A 12,132-nucleotide genomic window follows, 5' to 3' on the forward strand; every position below is an offset into this window, starting at 1 on the left:
GAAGGCTTTGATGCAGCCTCTGACCTGAAGAAATCGCCTAAAGCAATGGTAGTTATTACAAAAACGGCCAGCAGGTGGCAGCAGAGTATAAGAGCTTAACCAGGGCCATGTTGCAGCAAGCTCTTTTCCCAGTGTTTTCAACAGGTTTGTGAATAATGATGAAACTTAACTCTATTCTAACGCTAATTGCTGCAAAACGGAAACAGATAGAAATATACTCTTTTTTTTCCTGAGGAAAGAAGAGAGTCTAATCTTTATTTTGGTAGGTTCCATGTTTTTATAGCAATAGAACAAAATATTCTGTGGGCCTTACAAAATCAGTCAAAATCCACTATAACAACCGGGAGCGAAGGGGATTGCTTCAGTGAAAATGGCTGGGAGTGCATGAGTTAACAATAATGAAGCAATCAGGTTCCGAAAAAAAATAGCTACCATATAGATACTGTACATGGATGCCTGTTGTTAAAACCTTTTTAGCTTTCTAGGGGAAAATAAATAAAGTAAGCTATATGACTCAGCAAAAATGACAGCATCAAGCTAATTGCTTTGGTAAACTTTTTCATTGGAGTAAGTCACTGAAAATAACGCAACTCCGTCATATTATCAGAAAAAGACGCATTAATATTAAAAGTTTTATTTCAATTATAACATAGCTAAATTTAGCTAGCTTTGCAGTCAACATAGCGAGCATATACTCTCTGTTAGATTATAAGATTGACTTGCAACGCTGTTATCATAATCAGAGTAGTACTGAAATTAAATTAGAAGCCAAATAAAATGTAAGTTTATCTTTAATAACTGTAAAGTATTTACATATGTTTTTTCAGGTTCCTGAGTATCTATGGCAGTGTTGTTCCAAACGCAGTTGGACAAGACAAATTAAACAATAAGATGGTTTATTTAACTATTAAATGCTGTTGCTTAAATTGGACTCCAATGAGCGACAACACTCAACACAGAATTGACACCGGTGCATCTGATGAAGGTTACCATGTGACCTGTCTCGTTTAAAAAGGCCCTCCATTTTGGATTCCTGCTTGCATTCACACTTTGTCACCTATAAAGTGGCAACGAGCGCCGAATGCCAGCTATGCGCAACCGGAGAAGACGCAGAGCATGCCGACTATGTGCCCAATGTTGTTGTGTTATTGATCCGATAATCAGATTATGCACTGAGGTATGCCCGCTTGGGCCACTGTCGCAATTTAGCGGCTGCTATGTGTGAATCCTACCCCGCTCACTAGCATGCATTTAGACACAGCCAACTATGTGATTGGCTCTAAGCTGGGGGAATACACACAGTAATGAAATTAAAAGAGTTTATCATCACGGGCCAAACATGTTTAGTGCCTTTTCACACTTGACACGGGGCTTGAGGTTTGTACTTTTCACACTGGATCCACCAGGATGTACTTTGCTGTTACTATGCAGCCACAACTATTATCACATTATAGCCATAAACACGACATGGCATCCAGAACAGCTACAAGTATGTTTGTCACGCAATCCAGTTGAAACTAAAGCAGTACAACAAATATTTTGATTGAGTTTGTCTTGCAAGCTCGCAGCAGATTGTCATACTCATTTGCAATTAAATGCTGAATGGTGTTATTCATTTATAACAGATTGGCTCAGTCATAACAAACATAAAATGCTGCCCTCTCTTGCCCAATTTGTAACATTGCAGTGGAATCAGACAATATTTCAGAAACAACACAACTCCTAATAATATATATGATTAAAGTTGGTAAAATATATATCTATGTTCATACATTTGAATCTGTCTATCTATCTATCTATCTATCTATCTATCTATCTATCTATCTATCTATCTATCTATCTATCTATCTATCTATCTATCTATCTATCTAATCCATAGCTATCTAGCTAGCTACAGTATGTATAGCTAGCTATACCTGTATATTTGGCTAGCTACAGTATCTATCTATTTATCTATCTATCTATCTAGACCAAGACAAACTACATGTATACATGTTGGCTCACTTTCAGGTTGATATAAAATTACTTCAGTTACTTACTTAATAAATTCATTTATTAAATTTAATTCATGTAGGATATTGCTATCATCAATACTTGTTGTGTAAATGTATAAGTGCATAAGGCAAGAAAACAAGACAATGCTGGTTTAATTGTCAATTCTGGTCAGAAGGATTGCATAATTATCACATCCTTTCTGCTTGAATCCCAAGAAGTTAATGTTTCATTTTCAGTCACGATCCAGTTCTCGTGACTGTCATGTGCTAGTGGGAAGAAACAAATGATAATGCTATATTAAGAAAAAACATCTGTACAGTAATGAGCATCTTGTCAGATTATTAGGTGTATCCTGCATTTTTTCTACATAGCTCATAGTACTGTACATGTTCTTTTTTTTGCAGCTGACACAGAAGCCTTGCTGTTGCTCTTGACCCTATTCAACAGCTGATCTGACCTTTTCCATAGTTGTAAAGACTTTACACTGCAGTGTGGCATCACAAACACAATAAAGTAAATCGCAGACTGCCATCTAATTTCCCTATTTCATATTCTATGGTCTACTTAAATGTTGCTGCTTGTTTTTTACTGGACGTGCCCTAAATTCAAATCGTACAAGTCGTACAATTTAAAATTTGACCAAAACGTTTTGTGAAAAATACTCCTCTAAAGTTGACCAACTGCTGTCAAATATTTCTCAGTGGATATCTAAAGGATTCAATCAGATGTTTGGCTTAATTGTATTTTGTGCTAAGAAAAGGAATATATATATATATATGTGTGTGTGTGTGTGTGTGTGTACACAATTGTACATAGACAACAAAACAAAATAAAAAAGATTTTTTTTAGCTACGACATCATTTTTGTTCAACCAGTATTCAATTTCAAAAACAAGATTCTGTTGAAAAGTGTGTAGGAAGAAATAAAATGAGTCCCACCTCTTGTTCCTTGTCAAAAACGTACCACTTAAATGTTCAGGTTATAACAAATAATTAAGATTGCAAATAACAGCAACAGCCAAATCAGGCAAATAACATAAAGAAAACAATTTAAGCAAAAATAAAGAAATCGGATACAAAACACACATGATGATGTTAAGTTATGTGTTTTTCTATTCCTTTTCTGCTCTGTATCTGATTAATATTTTAGTTTTAAAGATGTGCTGAAAATATCGTGATTACATCCTTTTATTTTTTTTTACCCATTACTGCTTCCTAAAATTTGACTTTACCATGAAATATAACAATTTAAATCCTTTAGAAAGTTTACATTTTGTATGTATTTGGAACTTATTCATTTACCGTGCACCAACTTTTATCTTGAGGTAATTATCTTTAAATAACGTTTTTTTTAATGTACACTTTTGTCATGTGCGTGGGTTGTTCCTCATGACCACAGACATGTCTCCCTTTGAAAAATTTGGAGTCCAGTATTGCACAAATCACATGATCCACAGGAAGTTGCATCATTCGGACTCTGTGAAGGCTGAAAGGGGGTTAAAATCTCAGCAAATTTCTGTTAACTAATTTATTTTTTATTTTACTTGAAATGTGCTTATTTTCCACATTATAGTAGCATAAATACCATGTGGCTATTTTTCATGCACTGCATTAGGTAATTCTGTAATTAAAAATTCACTCCTGTTACTTTTAGTCCTGTCACTCAAAGAAGTTTCATTAAAATAGAAAAAAAGTTGCCTTGAGTTGGGCCAATGCACATTTTTTGTAGTTAAATATGTGTATTACCAGATTTTAAGTTGAAAAAAGACAGAACTTTAAGTTTGTTTTAGAAGAGTTACAGCAAGCAATTGGCACTGATGCGGTGGGAACAGCCCACGAGAGAAGTTACCCTTAGTAAAAAATAAGAAAGTCCATCTCATCTTATTGACTTGAGCGTCTTATCACAATTTTTTTTACTTTTCATCAATTAAATTGGCCAATCAAAGGTCATGGCCACTGGTCATCCTCATAGTCAGGCACACCATGCGCTTTAAGTATCAAAAATGGTAACATTATGAGGGTTAGACACTATCTGTGGCGTAAACAGTATTAGCCAACAAGCTAACAACGCTAGCTAGACACACGTGACAACTTGTGTGTCAGACTATTGATTTTAGTTGCAGTGTAATTTAAACAGTGAGCTGAGAACACTTTACTGTTACAGGGAGAAGTTACAACTTATCTTGGTCCCTTATTGATCCTATAAATAATGTAGTTACAATACACAAATGAATACTTCAGTGCCGGTTGTTGTTGCGCTAATGGCCTACACCAGTACATCACACAGACGCACACACACATTCTAAAACAATACAAATAGAGATGCTTTTTTTTTTTTTGCTTTTGCTTTTTGTCATACATTGGTTCTTAATTATTATATAATTGTAGAAACCACAAAGCAGTTCATGGGAACAATGGGAAAGGTCAACCACTTACAGAATACAAAAACAGAAAGTTAAAAAAAAAAAGTGAAGAGTCATACAAAGTTCTGCTGACTTTCTATGAAACTACGCCATAATCCCAAACGAATTGCATCATATAAACTACTCATGATTCATCATTTCCCCATTTCAATGATTAACTGCACCGCATTTTACAGACTGCTGACAGCCACCTGACTGAATACACTGCAGGTCATATATAGAGTCAGCTATATAAGACAAAAATTTGAGACCAGGCCCTGCATCGCCGACAGGTGGTTTACACTGCAGCCAGCGAAAGACATACCGACGACACAACACTGAGGCAGGTAAAAACACACACACACACACACACTGACACATGCGAATACACACATTCTGTGCTGTGTATCACAGAAATGTGATCAACCTAAAAGTATTCAACATCTTCGTTTAATTTACAGCATTTCTTGTCAACGAAATTTAGGAGGCTTTGGTACAAAAAAATATTTTCAGTTAGTACAAAAGCATATAATGATATGAAATAAATATCATGTCAGGAGCTACTACCAGACTTGAATCTGTTATGAACCACTTGGGCGAATTGATTCGAAAATGAGTTTAGCTATTGAAGCTTCAGTTCTAGCGACATCTGCTGGCGAAAAGCAAGATTGCAGTATGCAATTGAAACTGGATGCACGCACTCACGAAAAAACACACGCACTAAAACTGAATATCAAATTAAAAATAAACTTAGGTGAAATGTTTGACTTAGACGTTTAAAAAAAAAAAAAAATCCATAAGTTGTTACTCTCAAAAGTGTTTTACAGTATTGGAGTGAAACATATGACACAGCCATGGAGTCTAGTAAAGTTTTGTGTTTCTGAACAATATTTGATTAAATTAAAGCACATTTTCATCACAAAGGCAAGATGTAATGGCTTTATGAAGTACTGGTAATTGGCATTGGCGAGTACTTAAGTACTAGAGATGGTGAATAGCGTACCAATAATAGTGTCAGCCCCTGCCCTAATATAATCACTTTCAATTTGTGATGTAACAAAATCTGCACACACAAAAATTATTATTATTATTTTTTTTATGACAGACAAAATGAAGCTACTGCTGCTTGCTGCTGCCTTCCTGGCTGTGGCCAGCTGTGTGAGCATCTCTTTGGAGGATCTGGAGTTCCACGCATGGAAGCTTAAATTTGGTGAGCCACTAATTTGTCTGTCTGTTATCCAGTGTCTTTGTTTAAAAAAAAAAAAAAAATTGAAAAGGAATCCAGATGCTAGAGGAAGAGCTGCTCCTCTTGGCCGAAGTTTTGCAAAAAGTCTGAGTCTGCAGAAGAACAATTGAATGGTTAATTTTTTAATAATACAATGTAATGAGTTAATTTACAATAAAATGCTGTCCAAGAGCCAGAAAGAACAAGAATGAGCTTCCTTCCAATACATCATTAAAAAATAAATGATTTTAGTATTTTTACATTTATAAGTCTTCACAAGAGACAACGATATCATCTGAAAGGTAAACATTTCCAAAATTATTAAACAAGCACTAGGAGAACGTTGTTTCTCATTGTACTTCCACGACAATTAACTTCAGTATACAAAAATGTTATGAAAGCATTATTTGTATAGAATTGAAAGTTCAAACCCTAGGATGGATTAATTGTATTTCCGTTCATATCACTTTCCGAGAATCTGCTTTATAACTACCCATGTTATTCATGGCCATGACTGGATTCATCATCCTTAACTCTTTCTTGTTCTGATTGACAGGGAAGTCGTACAGCTCTCCGTCGGAGGAGTCTGAACGAAGAACCATCTGGCTGAGCAATCGCAAACTGGTGCTTGTGCACAACATCATGGCCGATCAGGGCATCAAGTCCTACCGCCTTGGCATGACCTTCTTTGCCGATTTGGTAGGAAAACTAGCTGGCCGTTTCGTCTTGACTGAACTCTTACAACTAAATGTAGCGACCGCTAAAAATGTCCCTCCTAAACAGGAAAACCAGGAGTACAAGCAGCTGGTTTCCCAGGGATGTCTGCTGCATTTCAACAGTTCTATCCCTCGGGGCGGTTCCACGTTCCTGCCACTGTCCAACGGAGCTGACCTACCACACACCGTGGACTGGAGAGACAAGGGATACGTCACTGATGTCAAAGATCAGAAACAGTGCGGCTCTTGTTGGGCCTTCAGCACAGTATGTACATGACCTCCCATATTATGGAGGACCAAAACTGCCAAAATTCTAAATAAATAAATGACTAAAAGTGAAAAACTGATATAAAATAATATAATTCGAAATACATATATATATATAAAAAATTTACGAATGACTAAATATATAAGTAAATGACTAAATGTGAAAATAAAAACATATATAAAAAATATAGTTAAAAAAATAAATATAAATGTATTTGTTTATGTATAAATATATATATATATGTATATATATTGTTATTTGTATTTCCATTTATATTAATTTTTGGGGTTTAATTTTCAAATAATATTTTATATATCCGTTCTTATTTTCACTTTTTTATTATAATTATTATTTTATTATTATTATGATTTTTTGTTATTATTTTTAATTTGTTTATTTTTAATGAATTTATTATTATATTTATTAATTTATTTATTTTTTAAATGTATTAATTTTTTTTTTTTTATTATTTTTTTTTTTTTTATTATTTAGAATTATTATTATTATTATTTTTATTCATTTATTTATTTAGTCATTTATTTATTTAAAATTTTGACAGTTTTGGTCCTCCATCCGGTACCATATTGCCTTTTGCCACATCATTGATGATTAACTTAAATGTTTGTCGCCTTGTTCAGACGGGGTCTTTGGAGGGTCAGACCTTCAGAAAGACAGGTAAGCTGGTCTCTCTGAGCGAGCAGCAGTTGGTCGACTGCTCTGGCGACTTTGGGAACATGGGCTGCATGGGAGGCCTGATGGATGACGCCTTCCAGTACATTCAGAAAAACAAGGGAATTGACACAGAGGAGTCTTATCCTTATGAGGCCGAGGTAAACTGAAATGGTCGATCACAGTGCTTAGTGCAAAGTTAGCTAGTCCATATCAGAGACGTAGTAACAGGAGCGCCAGGATTTAGTTGCTTGTACCTTACATAGGATGGAAAATGCCGCTACGACCCAGCCAACATCGGCGCCACATGCACGGGTTACGTTGACGTGAAAAAAGGCGACGAAAGGGCTCTGAAGCAGGCTGTGGCTACGATCGGACCTGTGTCGGTTGCCATTGACGCTTCACATGAAACGTTCCAACTATATGAATCAGGTGACAGACATTAGCCTCAACAAAGTGATGAATACAAAATACTTTGATGTGAGAATATCCCGGCATTTGTTGACAGGCGTGTACGATGAGCCAGAGTGCAGCAGCTCTGAGTTGGACCACGGAGTGCTGGCTGCAGGTTACGGCACGGACAATGGACGGGACTACTGGCTGGTCAAGAACAGGTAAACTCCCTGATATGGATGGATTTTTTTTAAACTCATTTGCTCCCAAAAACGTATAAACAAATGTTAAAAAAGAGACTTATTTAAAAAAAAATTATATATATATTTTTTTATGCTAGAGCATACAGAAGGCTTTGAAGCCTCTGAACTGCAGAGAAAGGGTGAAGTAATGGTAGTAATTACAAAAACGGCCAGCAGGTGGCACCAGAGTATAAGAGCTCAACCAGGGCCATGTTGCAAACAGAATAATGATAAAACTTAGCTATATTCTAATGCTAATTGCTGCAAAGCGGAAACGGATAGAATTTTTTTTTTCTTGATGAAAGAAGAGACTCTAATCTTTCTTTTGGTAGGTATTTTATCGCAATAGAACACAATATTCTGTGCGCCTTGCAAAATTTGTCAAAATCCAGTAAAAATGGCTGGGAGTGAAGGGGGTTGCTTCAGTGAAAATGGCTGGGAGTGAATGAGTTAAATGTTTCTTGTAGGGTGACAAAATTAAATCTAATTTAATTTAAATCTACAAACTATATATCATCACGCCTTCAAACCAATGTGAACTCACTAATATGATTATGATCCTGGTTGGCCAATAAGCGCAACATTGTTAATTGTTGCTGTAACTGTTTTCTAGCTGGGGTCTAAAGTGGGGAGACAAGGGCTACATCATGATGAGCAGGAACAAACGCAACCAGTGTGGGATTGCTACAGCAGCAAGCTACCCCTTAGTGTGAACAGGTTTGGAGGAAAACCGATTCCATTTTGATCCACTCATAACAGGTTGCCTATACAAGAGTTCATTTTTCATTAACTGTGTTTTGCATGTTGGATTCACAGCCAAAGAACAAGGACAACCTCTGGAATTAGACATTAGTTTTGACAACAAACTTGTTTTTTTGGTTGTTTTGTGTGTCTATTTTGACTTTTCAAACGGGAGATTGTAAGCACGGTAGATGCAATAAAAGATCATTTAACAAAATAAAGAGACGTGGTTCATATGTTTTTTTTTATTCTAAAACGACCAGATGACCTCCATAATTCTTTAGATTTTGGTAAATGTTCACATTTAGTGTTTCAAAGAGAAAATAAAAAGTTTTTTTTCATTATTATGGTATTTTATAATATTTACGAAAATCACACATTTTAATATATTTGTAAAGGTTAAGATGTTGCACAAAAAGTACAATCCAGCCAATGATGCTACAAAATTGTACCCATCTTCACATGCATATAAAATAATCTATGACTTGCAAAACAGCTAAAGGCTCTTTTACGGGCAATTCAACCCATCAGCATCACTAAAAGTTATTCTCACTGTACATCCCGCGTGGTGTCGCTCATCTGTGCTCTATTAAGTTCCCACAAATAAAACTGCAAAGCCTGAAAGGATTCAACTCATTTGTCACGGCCAATCAAGTTTAATTGCCCGCTATCAAACTCAAGTGCGCATCAGACGACGGTGAGAACATAGAAACACGCGGTGTTGCATTTTTGAAAGGCTGAGGTAACAAAGATCATTACCTGTACCAAGTAGGCTAGGTTTTACTTCAGAGAAATGACACACAAATATGCATCATAAATAACAAAAAAAGACATTGATTTTAAAGTAGGCTATAACAATAAAGTATTTCTATTTGATATTAAATACAGGTGCAGAAATTGCCGCCCCCCTAAAAAGTTTTTTAATTGCCAGCAAGGCCACACAAGATAGCGGCAATGGACGATGTATAAATTAAGCTCCTCCTCATTGCTCAGGACGAAGCACAAAATATTCAGGAAATATTTTCAGCTAAAAACAGAGGATCAGCAATTTTGGAAATGTATATACTGTATACACCATTTTTTTTCAACTCACCTTTCAACTTATTTTAATGACCAAATTTGGGCATATGCAGGAAGTGATTGTCTAAAGTATTTTTCTCACATTGCCCAATAAATAGCGGGGCTGGAAACACACTTCATAAATATATTTTAGAATATCAAATAAAATGCTGGACAGTTTTAACAGGAGCCGCTCAAATTTCTCACGGGCTATAACAACACCTGCCCCCGGTTTAGCGCCATCCCTGGATTATTTGATGACGTTTGATAAACTTCATTTTTGGATTGTTTGGCCTTGGTGGAGGTCTACGGCGTTCTACTGAGCTGTATTGTCGGCTACTTGTGTCATTTTTTTTCGTCATGTCAGATGCGTGACATCTTTTAATCTCGCACAATAAAGTCATTACTGAACTCACTTGAAGATGTCACATTAGGTATGCTTGTGATATGATTGTAAGCCGCTTATTTGACAAAAATGTTACACCTCACTGTGTCTTCATCCCGGACGACCCTAACGGAGCCAATTGGGGTCATTTAGCAAAAAGTGTCTTTTTTATCAGCAGCCAATTAGGGAAGCATCTTATTTGGGGGGATTAGAATTGAATTGTATTATAAAGAAACTGCAAAAGGAGACAAAGAGATGGAAGGAGGAGGGCGCCCACCAGGTGAGATTAACGAATTGGTCTTTCTAAATCTTTGTCTAACTGCAAAAGCCAAGTTGGTCTCATAAAAGACCCCAATTTAAATCAATTGAGCCTTTTACAAACCTACTGATCAGAGAAAGGTGGACTGATAGATACATACTGGAACTAAAAGCCATTTTACAATGCCAGTAAAAGATGGAATTTTCCACTTTTTTCCCCTGTTTTGAATAAACAGCACAGAAACTAATATCTAATATCAGAAAACTGATATTAGTTATGTGTATTAATGTTTTTCAAAAATATTTCTTCCCATAAATATTTTTTAATCATTCTTTCTTCAATATTTATTTTTTTATTTTTTATAACTGTATATTAGCTTCATCGACTAGTGCAATAAAGCTTGACTCTCACTAGATGGCGCTACTTGACTGCTGATATGCAGTTTAGCGTCTTCGCCTGCTTTCCATCACTGAAAGTGCAAAGTCAGACATTCTGCTTTGATTATTTCGCCTCGCCCCCCTCCGCGCCCACCCTCATCCATGTGCTCTCACAAAATGCCCTTGCTGGATGACAAATACAAACAGCCATTTCGGTAGAAGGCATGTTTGTTTCACCCCCCCCCCTCTCTCTCTCTCTCTCTCTCTCTCTCTCTCTCTCTCTCTCTCTCTCTCTCTCTCTCTCTCTCTCTCTCTCTCTCTCTCTCTCTCTCTCACACCCACACCCACACACCCACAAACAACCCGTCATGAGAACATGGGCAAATAAAATCTGAACACTTTGTAACCTCTGCATCCAACGTGAACCTATACACAGCAAATTATCAATATTTTTTAAATAAGTCTTGCTGATCTAAATCATTTTATGGATTCCTCCTATGCCACCCTCTAGTGACGTTTTTTTCCCACTGGCACCAGTAATAAATAAATAAATAAATAAAGAAAGAAAAACCCTTTCATTAATTATTTTCAATATTAGCACATAAACGCCCATACCCTCATCTGAAGATTCAAGTCAAAATATGACAAATGAATGGCGCCATCTGCTGGAAAATACTTGGTGACTTCATTGCACTGGACAGTGGAATAAATCAAGTCAAAAAAATAAATAACCAGGGAGAGAGGGCGCAAGTTTTTCCACCGCTGGCGAGGTGGCTCCAGGAACCCAGGCTAACTCATTTCAAACTCTGATTGCTTCTAAATGAAGCTGTTTTGTTTGATTCTTATACTGACATCACAGATGATGGTAGCCAGAAAGGGGAATTTTGGTTTGACTTTCGAGGCATATATTTTGGTTAAATGTGAAATTTTACGACTCGTTGTATTCAAATTTGAGGTTCTTTTCTTTCCCCCCCTCTTGTTTTCCATTTCAATCATTAGTCTAATCTATCAGCTCCACCCCCCTCCTTACTTTGATCTCTCCATCCTGTTTCTTGAGCAGCACAATGTGAGGAAACAACAACAAAAAGAGAAGAAGAAAAAAATCACTTCCGGCAAGGCCAATTACACCCGCCCAACACACTTTGCATGTCATTTTGGTGGGGATTCACGCTTGATTGACTGAATGGCTTCTAACGAGCGCTGGCGAACAACACGCGGGGAAAAGGGAGACGTCGGCCGACTACCCCTGATGGATTGAATCCAAGCGAACCCCCCCCCCCCCACAGACTCTCTCTCTCTCTCTCTCTCTCTCTCTCTCTCTCTCTCTCTCTCTCTCTCTCTCTCTCTCTCTCTCTCTCTCTCTCTCTCTCTCTCTCTCTCTCTCTCTCTCTCTCTCTCTCTC

The 12,132-nt window shown here is 36.7% G+C and overlaps 1 protein-coding gene across 1 annotated transcript; it reads left to right on the top strand.

Moving 5' to 3' along the window:
- The first annotated feature begins 4,612 nt into the window (after positions 1-4,612).
- On the top strand, positions 4,613-8,743 carry ctsl.1 (cathepsin L.1). The gene is made up of 9 exons (XM_086094136.1): positions 4,613-4,743; positions 5,502-5,606; positions 6,178-6,320; positions 6,405-6,602; positions 7,244-7,435; positions 7,541-7,706; positions 7,783-7,888; positions 8,523-8,626; positions 8,726-8,743. Exons 2-8 carry the CDS (start codon positions 5,507-5,509, stop codon positions 8,620-8,622), a joined length of 1,005 nt encoding a protein of 334 aa, XP_085950262.1. The 5' UTR covers positions 4,613-4,743; positions 5,502-5,506; the 3' UTR covers positions 8,623-8,626; positions 8,726-8,743.
- The last annotated feature ends 3,389 nt before the right edge of the window (positions 8,744-12,132 follow it).

Source organism: Leptonotus elevatus, chromosome 14, assembly GCF_054856555.1.
Source record: "Leptonotus elevatus isolate MCC_2025b chromosome 14, RoL_Lele_1.0, whole genome shotgun sequence".
Taxonomy (NCBI): Eukaryota; Metazoa; Chordata; class Actinopteri; order Syngnathiformes; family Syngnathidae; genus Leptonotus; species Leptonotus elevatus.